The following is a 20,188-nucleotide window of genomic DNA, read 5'->3' as shown; positions in this document are numbered from 1 at the left end:
AATAAATACTCATGTTTTCAAATTAATGCATAATTGTGTAATAACCGTGATTACGACATCAATCAAGATAATCGTGATTATTATTACGGCTTCTATTATAAGCCGTTCTAAATGAATGTGTTCTATTTGAAATGTATTATGGTTGAGAAATTGCAACCAATAGGAGTAAAGTGCGACGTGTGACGTCACAAAAGAGGCGGGTCCGAAGAAGTATGCTTGGTAGTACCCAGCCTGGACTGTTTTGTGCGGATGTTGGACACAGCGGCTGCCAGCCCGAGAGACGGTGCAGGCGGCCAATGAGTGGACGACACTCGAACGGGAAATCAACATTAAAGGATTTAGAAGTGTTGATATACACGATATACCCGCGGAATCACGAGGACTTAACGTTAGCGGCCAAGCGGAGGCGAGGTGGAAGCAGGACAGCCGAGGAAGGGACTGAGCCACAGGTAGGACGCTGTCGACTGGAGATCTCGAAGTGCAGGCGGGTCATGAAGATTGTTTTTTAGTCTCGGAACCCAGCCACCAGCAATAGAACCGAATCAAGCAGAACCCGAGAAGACTTTAAGACGCTGGTCCACCCGACGGGGCTCCTGGTCCCAGGAAGAGTCACCATGTCCCGGAGGAAGCAGAGCAAACCCCGGCAGATAAAGCGTAAGTCATGTTTCTTCTTTATGGACTCAAAAGTTATATGCGCAGATCGCACTTCATCCAAAAAAAAAAAAAAGTTCACAAGTCGGACAAAGTCCAACTATAACGCGTGACGTTTTCTACAGTAGCATACGTTTATTGCACTTTTTTTTTTTTTTTTAACGAGATGATATATCAGCCTAAAGACACAACCTGGTAATCTGTCACAGATGTCTAATTTTTATCTGCGGACTTTTTCTAATAAGTTGTTTTAGCGCCACTCCCTTAGTCTTTCTGCCAAGGTTAAAGAAAACAAAACAAAAATTCTCATCAAAAGACTTGCGTGTCCATTCCATTGGCAGCTGAAACTGTAGCCGAGACTTCCTGTTTAATTCTGTTGTGAACGTCAGTGTTCTCTGAGAAAGCAGATGTGAACAAAGATAAAAGCTGCGATCCGATGTGAGCCTTGATAAAGATTAAAATTGGATCTTTTTATATTTGTTTTCTTTCTGAGGCCAAGGCTGCTGGTGCATTCTCCTCTGGCTTTTCACTTGTCTTTGTTTTCCCAGAGATGGGGCATCAGATTGGCTGATAGTTCCTCCTGATAGCTACTTACAAGTAAATATTTTAGTACATTTATTTATTTAACCCAGTAAAGAATATTAGAGTTCGATTGCTTTCTGTATCCCTGATGCCTTCTGTTTGAATGATTAAAAAGTAACATTTAGCCTTTATGAAACAATGCACAATCTTTCACCAGCACATCAATTTATTAGAATGTGTAAGCCAGTGTTTTTCCTAACCTGACTCTCGCCAGATCCTTGTAGTTCGCTGAGCTCCACACAAGGATCTGGGCTCGAGAGCATTGCAAACTCCTTCAAGATAGCAAAAAATAATAAACCAATCAGGATCGCCAGGCGGGATTTCATAGCTGTGACATAGCGCCGAAGCGACTGTTTGATTCAAACAACAATGGCGGTATGGAGCGAGGAGTCGTGTGCTGACATTGATTCTGCTATTGAAACTGTTTTGCGACATCGATCGTCTACTGACATTGCTGCGTTGTTTTAGTAAAAGTTCTCTTAACTTTTTGCTCTGTCGTTATCCAATGTGTTGGCTGTTCTGTTTTGGATTTCCCAGCGTCGCTCTCATCAGCGTCTAGGGTTGATTTGGATGTGAGTGGTTGAAGTAGCATGTCATTCAAAATAACGGACAAGTGGTTTATCCAATCACATACAATGATTTTTTTTACAACAATGGCGGCACAGGGCGCCTTCTGAAATACATCTCCTATTTAAAAGTCCCAGATCCTTGTGTGGAGCTCAGCGAACTACAAGGATCTGGCGAGAGTCAGGTTAGCAGCACACGAGCGTGCCGTGAAATTCAGTCTGGTGTGCCGTGGGAGATTATGTAATTTCACCTAATTGGGTTAAAAATATTTTTTGCAAACCAGTAATTATAATCCGCAAATAATGTGTCGTTGTTGAGTGTCTGTGCTATCTAGAGCTCGGCAGAGTAACCGTGTAGTACTCTTCCATATCAGTAGGTGGCAGCAGGTAGCTAATTGCTTTGTAGATGTCGGGAACATGGTTTGGTCCGCGATATGCAGACGACAGCGGGAGGCAGTGTGCAGGTAAAAAGGTATCTAATGCTTAAACCAAAAAAAAAAAAAAGGCGAGTGTCGCTAAGAAAAGGCATTGAGGATTAGGGATGGCTATGCAAAACGAAACTAAAACTGAACTGGCTGTAAAGTGAACAAAAACAGAATGCTGGACGACAGCAAAGACTTACAGCGTGTGGAGCAGACGGCGTCCACAAAGTACATCTGTACATGACATGATATTCAACAATGTCCACACGAAGAAGGATAGCGTCCGCACAACTTAAATAGTCTTGATTGGGAAAACAAAGCAGGTGCGAGGAATAGTGCTACAGGAAAATACCAACAAAACAGGAAAAGCCACCAAAATAAGAGTGCAAGACAAGAACTAAAACACTACACACAGGAAAACACCAAAAAACTCAAAATAAGTCTTGGCCTGATGTGACAGGTCGTGACAGACTGAGACAATAACTATAGTGATGCATGGTTGGTTATGATTTGAATTCATATCCAACAACAACTTTTTAATGATCAATATCGGCTGCTGAGTTGAATTTTTCTGCTGGTGGTGGGCCTCTGGATTTTTTCAATGAATAAAATGTGCCTTGGCTCAGAAAAGGTTGATAAACACTGGTGTAAGCAGTGCGGTGCAAACTATCTTTTCTCCACTAAGATTCCACCTTCCATTCAAAACAGCATGGCTTCATTCCTCAAACAGAACATAATGATCTGTAACATTGTGCAGTGAAAAACATGATCCTTGTGCCAAAAGTGTCTATCTGGGCCTGTCCCATGCTTTGGATAAACAGCTATAAATAGCTTATATACTGTAGCTACTGGAGGACTAGACAAAGTTGAACCTTTGGGTCAGGTTGATGGAAGGAGAATCCGTTTAACGAACACTAATAATCCTTCCATCCATCAATTTTATACCGCTTGTCCCTTTCGGGGTCGCGGGGGAGCCTATCTCAGCTGCATTCGGGCGGTAGGCGGGGTACACAGACAACATTCACACTCACATTCACACACTAGGGCCAACTTAGTGTTGCCAATCAACCTATCCCCAGGTGCATGTCTTTGGAGGTGGGAGGAATCTGGAGTACCCGGAGCGAACCCACGCAGTCACGGGGAGAACATGCAAACTCCACACAGATCGAACCCAGGGCCTTCGTATTGTGAGGCAAACGCTCTAACCCCTGTTCCCTTTTAGTTTCTGTTATGAAAATTGAAAATGAAAATACGGTCGATTGGACGAACAATCACAATATTTAATACTAGGACTTAACACAACGCTAGTTTATTTGCACAACCAGGTTTTCATAATTATATTTAGGCATAGCAACCACAAAAGAACACAAACTAATGTGATATATTGTCCTTTTTTAGTAAAAGGATAAAGAGCTTAAAGTTTCTCAACTTAAGTCTCTGCCATTTTGACATTTGCTCGTTTCCACTCAGTTGCTACGGAAAAGTGACATCAATAACTTACTGTTTTTACATGACCATGTAGTTTACAAGTTCATTGGCAGCCTACAGACCCATCAGTTGATAAACCCTGGCTAGACAATAAGACAGAGAGAGCACATGTGTGGGTCTCAGGGGTGTCATGGCCATCTTTTATCAGTGCTTCTGGTCCACCGTGCTTCCCAGTGCACCAGGCCTAGATGTAGTCGAGGCTAGCCAGGCTCTCGGCCCCGTGACTCTCTTGTGGTTTGGTAGACATTTTGATAGGAAAGAGTGAGGAGTGATAAGGACTTTGTTCATCTGGGTTATGAAGGGGGTCTGACTCTAGCAGAGGTGTGGGCTGTTACCACTAAATAAGTACAGTAGTACCTCAACTTACAAGCTTATTAATTGGTTCTGTGACAGAGCTCTTACATTTAAATACATAGATCTCAAATCAATGTCTGCTATTTAAAATAATTTAAATTATTTTAATTATTGCTCCCCCACAAAAGACAGCACATTTTTAACATGTAACATGGATGGATAAAACCTTTTTGAAAACATGGTACAGGTTACAAAAGCTCCTCTTGGCTGCTGATGACGTACGACCAATACGCATAGTGTTAGCCTAAAAACTGTCTGTTTAATAATTTTCAAACTTTATTTACAAAAATTACAGAATGTAAATCAATTTAAAACAAGAAAATAGAGCAACCCCAACTCCAATCCAAACCCAGCTTTACAATACTTTAAAAATACATTTTAGAAATTCACAAAGCAACTGAGAAGACATACAAATACAATATACTTAATAAATACAATAAAAAAAAGAACAAAACAAAATTGTATCAAAGCAAACAGTATCTATAATGATAATATCAATAATAGTTGTTTAATGTTTTAATCAAAAAATGTATCATAAAAACATTTCTAAATCGATTCCCAAAAAATATTAATAGATTTAGAATTGGATTAAATAAAAAATCAGGATTTTGATGTGAATTTATTTTTTTGAGCACCCCTATTTCCAATAGATGGGATTGTGAGTCTAAATAGTTGTTCTGTACTATACAGGTATATACAGTACAGGCCAAAAGTTTGGACACACTTTCTCCTCATTCAGCGCGTTTTCTTTATTTTCATGACTTTTTACATTGTAGATTGTCACTGAATGTATCAAAAGTATGAATGAACACATGTTGAGTTATGTACTTAACAAAAAAGGTGACATAACTGAAAACATGTTTTATATTTTAGTTTCTTCAAAATAGCCACCCTTTGCTCTGATTACTGCTTTGCACACTCTTGGCATACTCTCGATGAGCTTCAAGCACACCTGTGAAGTGAAAACCATTTCAGGTGACTACCTCGTGAAGCTCATCGAGAGAATGCCAAGAGTGTGCAGAAAAGTAATCAGAGCAAAGGGTGGCTATTTTGAAGAAACTAGAATATAAAACTTGTTTTCAGTTATTTCACCTTTTTTTTGTTGAGTACATAACTCCATGTGTGTTCATTCATAGTTTTGATGCCTTCAGTGACAATCTACAATGTAAATAGTCATGAAAATAAAGAAAACGCATTGAATGAGAAGGTGTGTCCAAACCTTTGACCTGTACTGTATGTGTCCTGTGGTTAACTGGTGACCACTCCAGCACTTGACCAAAGTCAGCTGGGATAGGCTTCAGCTCACCCGGCACCCTAATTAGGCAGTATAGATATGGAGAAGTATACTAGCGGTATAGTAAATGGATATTATAAATACATTCTAATTTATTTTTACACTTGTTTGTTTGTAAAGAACATAACAGTGTTTTTAAACAGCGCCTCTACAGTTAATTGGGTTCAAGCAAACTCAAGTATCATAATTTGTTGTCCTGTGTTCTCATTGCTCAGTAAGCTCAACATGTGGTGCACTCATGTGTGTTCGGTTGCACTCCAACTAGAAGTGACTTTCGTCAGAACCTCCAAACTGTCAACAATCGCCCAACAATGGTGCATTATAGGAGAACTTGTACAATCCCTAATAGTGAATTAGGTTTCAGGGATTCTAGAGGCCAATAAAGAAGAGGGTGTTTGTGAAGCAGCAAGATATTTGTCTGTGCCTTTTTTGTGCGTCATCCTCCCTTGCAGTTTGAGATCTTTCAGCCTGATAAGACTGCTCTCCTTGATGAAGAGATAGACAAGGGAAGGCGGGAGGGAGTCAGGCAGGCAGCCCATTGGATGGCTCGATCCCTATAGGCTTATATTTTGGCAGTTGAGATGGGAGACTTGATTAAACACAGCAGTGATCGTTGCTGCTGATAACAGCAAGCAGAAGAGAGAGAAATAGATGGGAGGTAGAGTAGATAGAAGGAAAGATGGAGATTGGAGGTCACATTTTAATTACATCTAGCTGTTGCATGCCATTCTTCCAGCATTCTTGCGGTGTTGTCATTAGTTTTGTTTGCGATTGGTTGGGGGTGTATCTCCAGATAACTATAGAGGAGAAAGGCAGAGCGCGGTGATAAAAGAGACGAGATGCAGAGGAGTGGACATAGTTGGGGGTGGAAGGCGGAATACAAAGCCGGTAGATGAATGTGTTGTGGTGTGTGTTTAATGGCAGTGCAGCCGGCCCCCGCCCTTCTGTTGAAGATGTTTGAGATTGATAAGGAGGCCTGCTGATGATAGATAGATAAACCGCAAACAGATCCAGAATGCTGATTGAAGGTGTGTACCTGTGTGAGAAAACCTGGTTTCTATGACATCAGTGCTGAAGCTCTGAGGTCAATGTGAATAATATGCAGCTTCCTACAGCTTAACGCAGACCTCGGTGCCTGCAGATCACAGACAAGGAAGTCTCTTTTTTTTTTTGCTCTACTTGTATTTTTCTGGTATTGTCATGATTTTACAAATGAGGTTTTTAACGTGTAAGTTACTTTGTGGCTTGGCTTTGTGAAAGGGACGTATTACTGTCAATGCTTGGTCATGTTATTGTTTCATGGATGTGTCATTGAGAAATTAATTACTTCTTTGTCAGCAAAATTTAATTCAAGTGGTTAAGCACATCTAAATTACGCACACACACGTACAAAACAGCCTTGGTGGTGTGTTCGCACACACACACGCGCACACACACACATACACACACACACACACACACTCACACACACACACACACAGACACACACATACCGTAAATACAAGTCAGCCTTGGTGGTGTGTTCTCTTGTGTTTTTTTTTCTTCTTTGTTCTGCTTTTAGCTTGATGTGAACTTGCGATAAGCCGCGGGGCCTGATCTCCGGTGCAGATAGAGATTGCCAAGCATGATTAAAGTTGTTATCTGGCCAGAGCAGACAGGAGCAGAGGCTCCACCGCAATAACAACAGGCCTCTGCAGGAGCAACCAGGGTCTAGACCACGGCAATCAGTTCCAGCCGTAATGGGATTAATGTTGTTGTATAATTAGATGATAGGTGTGAATGCACTTCTTTTCTCCCTCAGTCCTTTCTCAGTCACTCAAACAATCAAACCTCCGTCTCCTCTCATCCCCTTTCTTTCGCAGCAGCTCCTAACAAGTTAATTACTTTAAATAAGTGAATAACATTTATTACTCATTCTAGCTGACATGTTGGGGATTCTTGTGTTCCAGGCCCGATTATCTGGTGAGTTTTCCTTTTTAATTCGCTTTTCCATATTGAAATCATAAGTGAAAAAGTATGAAGTGAGGGGGTGGAGCCTGTTTGTGGCGTTAGGGTGGGGGTATGAGGAAATTTGCTGCATCAGCAGGATGCCTCGCATTTGGTTTGATTCCACTGGCAGATATTAAAGAAGCTAGATGGTGTGCGATTCGGTGTTGGACGCTATGAATTCTCCTGATCAGATAGCTCTTGCTAGAGTGCTGCATATGACTGAGTCAGTAGCAACCTAAAAAAAGGCATGCACATTCGTTTTGCACTGTGGGGTTTGACAAAATACTACAGTGTTGCACAAGTTGGCCACAGTTGTGGACTTAGAGTGAAGGAAAAGGGTACTTCATCCCCTACCAGCGATCATTTTGACCCCTACAGACTAGTGTTTTCCTGATAGCAATATTTTGGTACCGGTACCAAAATTATTTCGATACTTTTCTAAATAAAGGGGATCACAACAAATTGCATTATGGGCTTTATTTTAACAAAAAATCTTAGGGTACGTTAAACATGTTTCTTATTGCAAGTTTGTCCTTAAATAAAATTGTGAACATACAAGACAACTTGTCTTTTATTAGTAAGTAAGCAAACAAAGACTCCTAATTTAGCTGCTGACGTATGCAGTATCATATTGTCATTTTCCAATTTTATTATTTTGTCAAAATTATTAAGGACAAGTGGTAGAAAATAAATTATTAATCTACTTGTTCATTTACTGTTAATATCTGCTTACTTTCTCTTTTAACATGTTCTATCTACACTTCTGTTAAAATGTAATAATCACTTATTCTTCTGCTGTTTGATACTTTACATTAGCTTTGGATGATACCACAAATTTGGGTATCAATCCGATTCTAAGTCGTAACAGGATCATACATTGATCATATTCAAAGTCCTCATGTGTCCAGGGACATATTTCCTGAGTTTATAAACATAATATAAATAAAACAAAAACGAAAGAAGATGTTGTGATGCCAAAAAATATCGACGTAATCATAATAGTATCGACTAAATACATTCCTGTACTTGGTATCGTACAGTGGATGTTAGGTGTAGATTCACCAATGGCGCTTGTTTACGTTTTGACACCGGTGAGCTACGGTGTGTAGTGAAGCATATTTAGCTAATCCTCATCCTACAGGGATGATACTTGTAGGAAACTTACTTTATTTGTCGCTATGGAGGCGAGGATTAGTGATTTAGAAGTAGCTAGAACACTGCAGACTGGGGCTGGACTTTAGCCGCTAGCTAGCTAGCCATGTCTTAAAGCACCTCTTCTGGTGGGCATTTCAGTGTTACAACTTCACCTTTATTGTTAATTTTTAAGCCAAATTGCGCCCGTTCTCTCTTTTCTGTCTACACACTGTGTCTGCTTGTAAGAACTCTGTGATGGTGCACTGCCGAACATGCTCGTCTGCTCGTTAACTAGCAATGACACAACGTGACGACAACGGGGGCGTGGGGGGGTGGTGGACCGGTATTTTTCCGAGGCGGTATAGTACAGAAAATTATTCATTAGTATCGCGGTACCATACTAATACCGTACAACCCTAGTACAAACTGGTTATGTGCTGATGAAGCGCACACGTGTCGTGTGCCTTTAGGAAAGTAATTTTGGTAAATGGTACGACCAAATTTGTTATGCTTTTTACCCCAGAGGAGAATCCCAAAAATAACAGAGAGGCGACTATACAAAAAGGGTCTATTTAATTTCACCAAAAATCGAATAATAACAAAAGATGATGATCCAGTTCGGAAGGGCCAGGATCATAAAAGCCTGTACACTATGCTAGACTAGGAGGGGGGTAAAACAAAAGACAATGCCGATGGCAGGAAACAGCCAGTGATACGAAAAAGCACAAAGAAAACAAGTAAGTAATACAAGTAGACCACAAGGACTGAGCACTCAAAATACAAAACATACAGAATAGAAAAGTCAAAAAAATAAACTCAACTAGCAGGAGGACTTGACGCGAGCTGAGTTGGCGTGGTGTAAGATGTAGGAACAGCGTGGAAATATTTTGCACCAAAATGTCTGGAGATCAGACTCAATAGGCAGAGGGTTATTGAAAACAGGTGTGCTCTCACACCTGCCTTCCCCTGGGAACCATGGCAACCGAAAGAAAACAGAAAAGACACAGAAGAGACACAACGCCAGCAGGAGGCACCAGAACGCAGACATGCAACACATTTGGTGAAAAAAAAAGAGACTTAAATGGGCTATAAGACCATCTGCAATACAAGAAAAATGTCAGTCGCCCTTGCTCTTGAGGGCCATGCTAGGCCTTGTGGGTTAAGGATGATCCCAAGAAAGGTGTCTCGAATTACTTGCTTATTTAGGATCTCAAGGGAGCTGGGACCATAGCGACCACGGAAAAACCATGGTAGGACACTTTGCTGCAATGGATTGAGATCCTGCAGTGCCCAAAACCTTCCCTTGCACAATAAGATACATATAGAGGCCGGTCTGAAGCTTGCTAATAACACCTGAATGACTCAGACAAGGCTTTGGAGAGTTTGATGTGGATAAATAAGACCAAAATTGGCCTCATCCCTACTACATATATATATATATATATATATATATATATATATATATATATATATATATATATATATATATATATATATATATATATATATATATATATATATATATATATATTTTTTTTTTGCCTATCATTTACAATCACTGTGTAAGACCAAAGTCTTACTCTTTTTAATACATTCTAAATCGTAGATGAACAATAGCAAGAGTCAGCTAACAATGCAGGTAATGGGGATTTGATCTATCCTGTCTATAAAGCCCTTTTAAAACCTCCCAACGTTTTATATAAACGGTGTCAGTATAAATTTAATTGTAGTAATAAGCACATTCATGATAACATGTAATATTTGCCGTATTTTGCTCAGTGAAACACTAAGCATCATGTAGCACTAATGCTAAGTGTTAAACAAGAAATACAAACTATGAACATAATAAAATAGTCACTTACTGTATGATATCTGCTTTCAGTGGGATGCCGACTGATGGGATGTTTATATATTTCCGCACAGTACTCGTTTTCCCCGTTTAGATGATGAAATAATCATAATGCTCAATCTTCAGCTAAAAAAGGTTAGAGCAAACAAGCATATTGCTGTTTCTACCTACTCAGTGGCCTAGTGGTTAGACTAGTGTCCACCCTGAGATCGGTAGGTTGTGAGTTCAAACCCCGGCAGAGTCATACCAAAGACTATAAAAATGGGACCCATTACCTCCCTGCTTGGCACTCAGCATCAAGGGTTGGAATTGGGGGTTAAATCACCAAAAATGATTCCCGGGCGTGGCACCGCTGCTGCCCACTGCTCCCCTCACCTCCCAGGGGGTGGAACAAGGGGATGGGTCAAATGCAGAGGACAAATTTCACCACACCTAGTTTGTGTGTGACAATCATTGGTACTTTAACTTTAACTTAACTTCTTCCTCACAATGTTTTCAGGTGTAAGTTGAATTTCCAAGTTGACCAACTTTTCGGCTCATGGTCACAACCTTCTACTATATAGGTGCGAGGCATGATTTATGATCCAGCACAAACTTTTCCCAATTCAGAGGCGATGCAGCAGCTCTCAGTGTGCTAATAGAGGGAGTAGTTATCTGTCTGTGATCAAGGCGCTGTTTTCCTAAATAAAAGTAGTTCCTCTGTGTTAGCTTTTATAATAACAATATCGCTAATACTAGGTTAAAATGCAGGTCACGACCTGTAAATTGAGTATTGTTGGACGTTTTTGGATGTTTTAAGAGGGCTTCACAGGCAGAATAAATGACTCATTAGCTACATTATTAGCTGTCTAGTACTAGCTGTATTTTCCAATTTAGAATGCACACACACACAAAAAAAACATGTTTTCTTGTCTCACATAGGGATTGTGAATGATGGTCAAAATTCCCCCCCAAAAAGTGCAGTTCTCCTTTAACATTAAAGATGGGTCTTGGATGGTCTTCCAGCATGACAACAACTCAAAAACAAGTGAAGTGAATTATATTTATATAGCGCTTTTCTCTAGTGACTCAAAGTGCTTTTACATAGTGAAACCCAATATCTAAGTTACATTTAAACCAGTGTGGGTGGCACTGGGAGCAGGTGGGTAAAGTGTCTTGCCCAAGGACACAACGGCAGTGACTAGGATGGCGGAAGCGGGAATTGAACCTGGAACCCTCAAGTTGCTGGCACGGCCACTCTACTAACCGAGCTATGCCGCCCCTAACTTTAACATATGGTTAAAGTAACGAAGGAGTGACTACAAAGAAAGAGTATGAAGATTTTGTAGTGGCCTAGGCTTTTTCCTGACCTTAATCCATAGAAAACATCTTAACGGAACTTTTAGTTGGAAAACAACAGCCTCGAAACTTTCATGATTGGGAGAGTATTTATAAAGCGGAGTAGACCAAAACTGCTTCTGTGTGAGATCAGTGGCAACTCTAATGACTAATGACAATAAATGTCTGATCCCTGAGCTTGCTAACAAAGCGGTTCTCCACCAAAGTACGAAGTCATGTTTTGCTTGAATCAAATAATCTTGATGTTACACAGATCAAATACTACCCTCAATCAAATAAAACTTATTTTATAGCCTTTATTGAATTCTGTTTTTATTTCCACGTTTAGTCTCTCTCTAAACCTAACATGACAATTCTGGACTGTTCATATCTTTGCAAAGGGGTAAACCAACAAAAAAAGGAGAGGATTATTACTTGTTTTCCCCATTGTTTATATTGGAGTGTATAAATAATGTTGTATTTTTCATCCCTTATCCATTGGAACACTTGTGTAATTTTATATTAAAGCCTTTTAACTGTTTCTAGCAGTTTTACAATTGAGTCATTAATGCTGTATGTACAGTATATGTTTGCTTAATGTCTATCTGAGCACAGCATGTGTGTGTGGGCACGTGCACCTATGGTCAAATATACTAAAGGGGGAAGTTGGCAGGTTTACAGAGGAAACACCATTTGTGCTGGGTGTGCAGATGAGTTATTACCCTTTCCTGCTATTTACCTAGGGGAAGGCATGTTGAATTATGGTCCCCCAAATGCATGCTGTTGTAAACGTTTTCACCCCTGACCTTGGTACTGACAGCTTCACTAATGAGGGAGGAAAGAAAACATTGTCTTACTAACAGTAGCCTAATCTACATCCAAACTATTTGCTCAAGCAGTAATTACAACTCCGCCAGCTCTTCCCAGGGAGCTTTGTGAGGACTTAGATCACAGCTGATATAAAGGACGCAGTGGATGTTTGACCTGAGCAACCCACGAATCCCAACAGTCCTTCAATTTGCTCTCTGATCGATAGATGAACACACACTCAAATGTTTGTCCACCTGCAAGGTTTTAAATGTCACCAATCTTTAACTTTAGCGTATGGTAGTAGTGTTGGCTATATTGGCTCCATGTTTAAGTGGGCTGTTTGTTGATGTGGCAGCTGTGGGGCTACTACATACACGCTTCTAAGGTCTGCTCAGAATGACTTGGGGCAGTCAGAAGTGGGCTGATTAAAGAAATGTACACACACGTCTTAACTGTTATGACAAGACCCCCACTAATACGGGTGACAATTATTATATGCTGATCACTTTGCGCCAGTAAAACCTATAGTCAGCTTTTTGGCATGTGTGCACAGAAGTTATCTTAAACATTAAAAATACACTCTAAAGCCACAGAAACTTCTTAGATTGAAAATGCCTACTATACATAGAACAGTGAATAATGGCAGAAAGTAGTGTTGTGCGATATAGACTATACACAATATAAATAATAGAAATTTGTCCAACGATAGAGCTTTTAAAGGCCTACTGAAATGACATTTTTTTATTCAAACGGGGATAGCAGATCCATTCTATGTGTCATACTTGATCATTTCGCGATATTGCCATATTTTTGTTGAAAGAATTTAGTAGAGAACATCGACGATAAAGTTCGCAACTTTTGGTCGCTGATAAAAAAAGCCTTGCCTGTACCGGAAGTAGCGTGACGTCACAGGTTGAAGGGCTCCTCACATTTCCCCATTGTTTACACCAGCACCGAGAGCAATTCGGACCGAGAAAGCGACGATTACCCCATTAATTTGAGCGAGGATGAAAGATTCGTGTATGAGGAACGTAAGAGTGAAGGACTAGAGTGCAGTGCAGGACGTATCTTTTTTCGCTCTGACCGTAACTTAGGTAAAAGGGCTCATTGGATTCCACACTTTCTCCTTTTTCTATTGTGGATCACGGATTTGTATTTTAAACCACCTCGGATACTATATCCTCTTGAAAATGAGAGTCGAGAACGCGAAATGGACATTCACAGTGACTTTTATCTCCACGACAATACATCGGTGAAGCACTTTAGCTACGGAGCTAACGTGATAGCATCGTGCTTAAATGCAGATAGAAACAAAAGAAATAAGCCCCTGACTGGAAGGATAGACAGAAAATCAACAATACTACTATCAGGAGACACCGAACCAAACACTGGACCTGTAACTACACGGTTAATGCTGTGCTGCCTGTCGAAGCCTAGCAATGCTGTTGCTAATGACGCCATTGAAGCTAACTTAGCCACGGGACCTCGTCAGAGCTATGATAAAAACATTAGCGCTCCACCTACGCCAGCCAGCCCTCATCTGCTCATCAACACCCGTGCTCACCTGCGTTCCAGCGATCGACGGCGCGACAAAGGACTTCACCCGATCATCGATGCGGTCGGCGGCTAGCGTCGGATAGCGTGTCTGCTATCCAAGTCAAAGTCCTCCTGGTTGTGTTGCTGCAGCTAGCCGGTAATACACCGATCCCACCTACAGCTTTCTTCTTTGCAGTCTCCATTGTTCATTAAACAAATCGCAAAAGATTCACCAACACAGATGTCCAGAATACTGTGGAATTTTGCGATGAAAACAGAGACGTTTTCAACCGGAAGTTTAGCGGGAAATTTAAAATTGCACTTTATAAGTTAACCCGGCCGTATTGGCATGTGTTGCAATGTTAAGATTTCATCATTGATATATAAACTATCAGACTGTGTGGTCGGTAGTAGTGAGTTTCAATAGGCCTTTAATACTATCGTTATATCATGACAATGCGTGTTGATGACACATTCTAGCTGTGTACTGCAAATCTGACATTGACAAGCGAACGCATCCTCAACACAATGTTGCGTCCTCGCTAACGGCTAGTGTCCCACCACGTAATCCTCGCCGCCATGACGGCATGTCAACTATATTTCTAACAAACACCATCCTAGTAGGACGAGGAATAAATAGACAAGCTACACTACACGTAGAAAGATATGCTAACCGCAAGCTAGAGCTCTTGAATGTAAACAAGGTGGGCAGATCTATGTATATATTAACAGTAACGATACCAAGTAGTATAGAATCAGGTCGATACCACAGTGATACTTTTTAACTAGCAAAAAATGTTTGTCTTTTTTGTTATTGTTTACAAACTTAGGAAATAAGTCCCTGGTCTATCCAGGGAAGGCTTTAAGGGCAAAACCAAAGGATTTAAATCAGAGCCAATAGTAGGAAATTATTGAAATTGTAATTGATACTGTTACACCGCCATCCTGAGTTTTTGTCTGATTCTAATTGTGATGAAAAATGTAATCAATCAATGAACCTTGAACATTTTAATTATCAGTAATTATCAGTTTTGGTATCGCCATAACTGCTTATATAACTACTTGGTAGTGGATTAATACCCAAATTTCCGGTATCACCCAAAACTAATGTAAAGTATCCAAACCACAGAAGAATAAGTGTTTATTAAATGTGTAGATAGAACGATGTTACAACAGAAAATAACCAGATATTAATAGTTAATTATCAAGTAGAATAATAATAGTGTTGATAAAACAATACACCGGGAATTATTAAATTATTTGATATGTTGCCGTATATGTCATCAGCTAAATTTGTAATCTGTTTTGTAATGGTTCTATTATATTATTATTTGGTTCTAAATCATATATTTTGATACATATTATTATCGCAGGAGGCTGCATTATATATTGTCATATACATTTTAGGCCGTAACGCCGTCCCCTAGCATAAAGGAGTTTAAGAGATAATTGGTCACCGTCCCCTACATGAAAGATACCCAATGACCTTTAAGCCACTGCATTCCCTTTTTTTGTTTGGTAAAATATTTTTTAATAATCTGCTTTTAAGTGTAGTATGTTTCTCACTAACATTTGCAGTCATTGTGCCAGTGTTAATAGTTTTTGATGGAGCTTAACTGCACAGTTTTGTATTTATGTCCATATATCCCTAGTATATGACATGGTTACAGTGAAATGTACTGTTTTTACTTCCATGGGTAAAAAATAATCATGCAAATTAATCATGCAATTTATTTTAAGTGTACATGCTCCTTTACCATAACCGGGCAAAGTTGGTTGTTATATGGTCAGTGATGAGAAGACTCGGACTGGTGTGCTTGTTGTCAAATTTCACTTCAAAATGCTCCCGGATGAAACTTTCAGATACAATTCTTACCAAGTTTTGAGCAAATAAAGGACGTTCATTCTAGTAATAAGAATAAAAATCATAAAACAAATATTCCTGTATGACATTCTGACAATAGAATTGCATTTGTGTCCAAATATTGGTCTCTTTTCTTAAGTTAATTTTAATCATGCAAGCGAGTAATAACCTGTGATTAATCATGATTAATCCAAATTTAAAAGTGAAGTGATATATATTTATAAGTGCTTTTTCTCTACGGACTCAAATCGCTTACATTTAGAAACCGATTATCTACATTTAAGCTATTTTTACACCAGTGTGGGTGGCATTGGGAGCAAGATGGGTGAAATGTCTTGCCCAAGGACACAACGGCAGTGACTAGGATGGCGAAAGTATGGTTAATCTGATTTAAGGATGTAACCATATGAACATGTCATATCACGGTTATTGTCACCAAAATATTTTTTTTTAATTAATAAGATAGATTGAGACAGAATATACTTTTATTGACAGAATAACTATTGAATAATGTTCTGGCTTATTAAAAGCCTTATTATCATTTTTATTTGAGGGTTTAAATATGTTTATCTTTTCCCGTTTCACTTTGTAAGGTTTAAGAGTGTTTTTTTTCCAATGATAAATAAAAAACAAACTTTTGGCGCATTATTTCTAGTTTATGTGACGTCATGCGAGTTCACCTCCTGTTGTCTTTATTCTTTTGAGTATATATTGATCACTCCCTTCTAAGATAGAACAGTCTGTAGAGTTGATGTACACAAATAAAGGTTCAATGAGCACAATTGAATAACTTAGTTGCTCAGACAGCAATGTGTTTACACAAGTTTATATTGGGGTATGTCTTTTCTCAACAAGACTTAACTGGAAATTTGTGATGTAACCTATTGTAACCGTATTCTCATCGCATTCTCAAAATACACTTCTACACCATAAACCATAATGGGGAAAGACATTAATGTCTCTCGTATTTGTTTTAGCATTTAAAGCTTGCTGATGAACTAGGACTACTACAGTAAATAAGCAGTGTCACCGGTCCGTGAGTTTATCATTGTGTTATCAATTATGGTTTTACGATTGTTTTAATTCACAACAGTAATACTAACCGTCAGGAGTTGTACCGTGGTTGATCATTATACCGTTTATCATTACATCCATAGTACGATTTAAAAAAAATAATTCGACAGAACTAGTAAAGGTTATATTTAAGTTATTTCTTTTTTCTAGGAATTTTAGTATAGATACACAAATCACAGGATGCAGAGTGAAGTGAAGTGAATTATATTTATATAGCGCTTTTCTCTAGTGACTCAAAGCGCTTTACATAGTGAAACCCAATATCTAAGTTACATTTAAACCAGTGTGGGTGGCACTGGGAGCAGGTGGGTAAAGTGTCTTGCCCAAGGACACAACGACAGTGACTAGGATGGAGGAAGCGGGGATCGAACCTGGAACCCTCAAGTTGCTGGCACGGCCACTCTACCAACCGACTCATGCCGCCCCCAAGAGAATATTTTTGTCACACGTTTCCATGAGTTTCAGCCAAATATTTCCTCTTATTCAAGTTTTTTGGTGTCTATCTAAAGCTATATTAGACAATGGATGGATGGATATATTATTTGCATGACGCAAATGTGAAGAGTGCAAATGCAGTGTTTAGAGTTACTGTACAGGTGCATCTTAGGTCATGAGGAAGACTGCAAGAGCAAAGGCTATTAGAAGAAGGAAATTGGGAGGTTAGGAGGCCAAAAGCTGATAAGGTTGACTCAGCATTATAGACAATGTGAAGAGAAAAACGAGATGCTGGAGAGTCCCTCTGGGAGCCACTTTAACAGGGGATTTCTAGACTAGTGGCACCTCTTGTTATCTGTCTCTAAAAACGGAATCTTTCCCTGAGATCACCTTTAACAATAAAGGTGAAAGGGGAGCAGCATGAGTATAGTAACATTATTATATAAATACATTTCTAAAGCACTCGCTTGCGTTGTTTGTCTTTTACCAACAAGACCTCAAGGAAGCCTTGCATGTTGTTGCAGTTACACCTGGCTGCCAACAGAGGATGATACAAGCCATAAATAACTTGTTCTTTTTTAAAATGTTTATCTCTTGGATTACATTTGTTAGACTATCAAAGCCATTACGAGTAACCACCCCCACCCCTGTGTCAGTTTATGTTATTATGAGAAAGCATTGTTCAGTTTGTGTGTGTGTGTGTGCGTGTGTGTGAGTGTGTTTGTGTGTGTGTGTGTGATTGTGTGTAAGAGTGAGACAACTATAGTGCCAGTTCATTGCAAGTTCCTCGAAAATGTTTTGAGAAACATTAAAGGCCTACTGAAATGATTTTTTTTTATTTAAACGGGGATAGCAGATCTATTCTATGTGTCATACTTGATCATTTTGCGATATTGCCATATTTTTGCTGAAAGGATTTAGTATAGAACAACGACGATAAAGATTGCAACTTTTGGTATCTGATAAAAAAAAGGCTTGCCCCTACCGGAAGTAGCGTGACGTAGTCAATTGAACATATACGCAAAGTTCCCTATTGTTTACAATGATGGCCGCATGAAGTGAGAGAGATTCGGACCGAGAAAGCGACAATTTCCCCATTAATTTGAGCGAGGATGAAAGATTTGTGGATGAGTAAAGTGCAAGTGAAGGACTAGTGGGGAGTTGAAGCTATTCAGATAGGGAAGATGCTGTGAGAGCCGGGGGTGACCTGATATTCAGCTGGGAATGACTACAACAGTAAATAAACACAAGACATATATATACTCTATTAGCCACAACACAACCAGGCTTATATTTAATATGCCACAAATTAATCCTGCATAAAAACACCTTCGTGTTTGTTATGCTAGCTCCTAGCTCCTATGCTAGCTCCTAGCTCCATAGAACACGCCAATACAATTCAAACACCTGATCAACACACACAATCACTCAGCCCAAAAGACCGTTCACCTAACCCAAGGTTCATAAAGCTCATATATTTTTAAAAAGTTACGTACGTGACGCGCACGTACGGTCAAGCTATCAAATGTTTAGCAGCCAAGGCTGCATACTCACGGTACCTGATATTCAGCTGGGAATGACTAAAACAGTAAATAAACACAAGACATATATTTACTCTATTAGCCACAACACAACCAGGCTTATATTTAATATGACACAAATTAATCCTGCATAAAAACACCTATGTCTTTGTTATGCTAACTCCTAGCTCCTATGCTAGCTCCTAGCTCCATAGAACACGCCAATACAATTCAAACACCTGATCAACACACACAATCACTCAGCCCAAAAGACCGTTCACCTAACCCAAGGTTCATAAAGCTTATATATTTTAAAAAAGTTACGTACATACGCAAAAAAAAGTTGCGCACATACGGTCAAGCGATCAAATGTTTAGAAGCCAAAGCTGCATACTCACAGTAGCACGTCTGCGTCTTTGTCATCCAAATCAAAGTAATCCTGGTAAGAGTCTGTGTTGTCCCAGTTCTCTACAGGCGTCTGTGTATCGAAGTCAAAAGTCCTCCTGGTTAGAGTCTCTGTTATCCGAGTTCTTCCATCTTGACTGCATCTTTCGGGAATGTAAACAAAGAAGCGCCGGCTGTGTACTGTTGTTGCTGACTTCGTTCGAAAAATACGTCCATTTCGCACCGACAACTTTCTTCTTTGCTTGCTCAGCTTCTTTCTCCATAATGCAATGAACATGATTGCAACAGATTCACGAACACAGATGTCCAGAATACTGTGGAATTATGAAATGAAAACAGAGCTTTTTCGTATTGGCTTCAATGTGGAAGGCATACCCGTGTTCCCCGGGCTACGTCACGCGCATACGTCATCCTCAGAGGCGTTTCGAACCGGAAGTTTAGCGGCAAATTTAAAATGTCACTTTATAAGTTAACCCGGCCGTATTGGCATGTGTTATAATGTTAAGATTTCATCATTGATATATAATCTATCAGACTGCGTGGTCGGTAGTAGTGGGTTTCAGTAGGCCTTTAAAGACACAACTCTGTAAAATCATTTTTCAATTTTTCAATTCAAACTCTTGTTGTCATGCATATTCTGCACATGATCAACTTCTGTTCTTCTTTGTAAAAGCACACAAGGATTCAAAATGAGAAATAGGCTTGTCAAAAGTGACTTAAAACACAATCTAAATTAGTATTAGATATAAAGATTTATCTAGATATCTAGATATGTATCTATATATCATTTTAATATATATATATTAATGCAGTCAAATTATTATTTTTGAAATCAGATTAATCATACTTTTGAATTTGGATTAATTATGATTAATCACAAATTATTACTCACTTTCAT

General features: G+C 39.4%; 1 protein-coding gene across 2 annotated transcripts in view; it reads left to right on the top strand.

The window, feature by feature from the left end:
* Window positions 1-231: 231 nt before the first annotated feature.
* Window positions 232-20,188, top strand: part of zfpm1 (zinc finger protein, FOG family member 1) — a 221,046-nt gene continuing 201,089 nt past the window's right edge. For both annotated transcript variants that reach the window (XM_062035962.1, XM_062035961.1), the window contains exons 1-2: window positions 232-449; window positions 510-654. In XM_062035962.1, coding sequence (XP_061891946.1) covers window positions 297-449; window positions 510-654 — 298 coding nt within the window. In that variant the 5' untranslated portion in view covers window positions 232-296. The remainder of the gene's footprint in view (window positions 450-509; window positions 655-20,188) is intronic.

This window comes from Entelurus aequoreus, linkage group LG24 (genome assembly GCF_033978785.1).
Source record: "Entelurus aequoreus isolate RoL-2023_Sb linkage group LG24, RoL_Eaeq_v1.1, whole genome shotgun sequence".
In the NCBI taxonomy this organism is placed as follows: Eukaryota; Metazoa; Chordata; class Actinopteri; order Syngnathiformes; family Syngnathidae; genus Entelurus; species Entelurus aequoreus.
The sequence above is the reverse complement of the archived record's forward strand: the minus strand, read 5'-3'. Positions and strand labels throughout refer to the sequence as shown.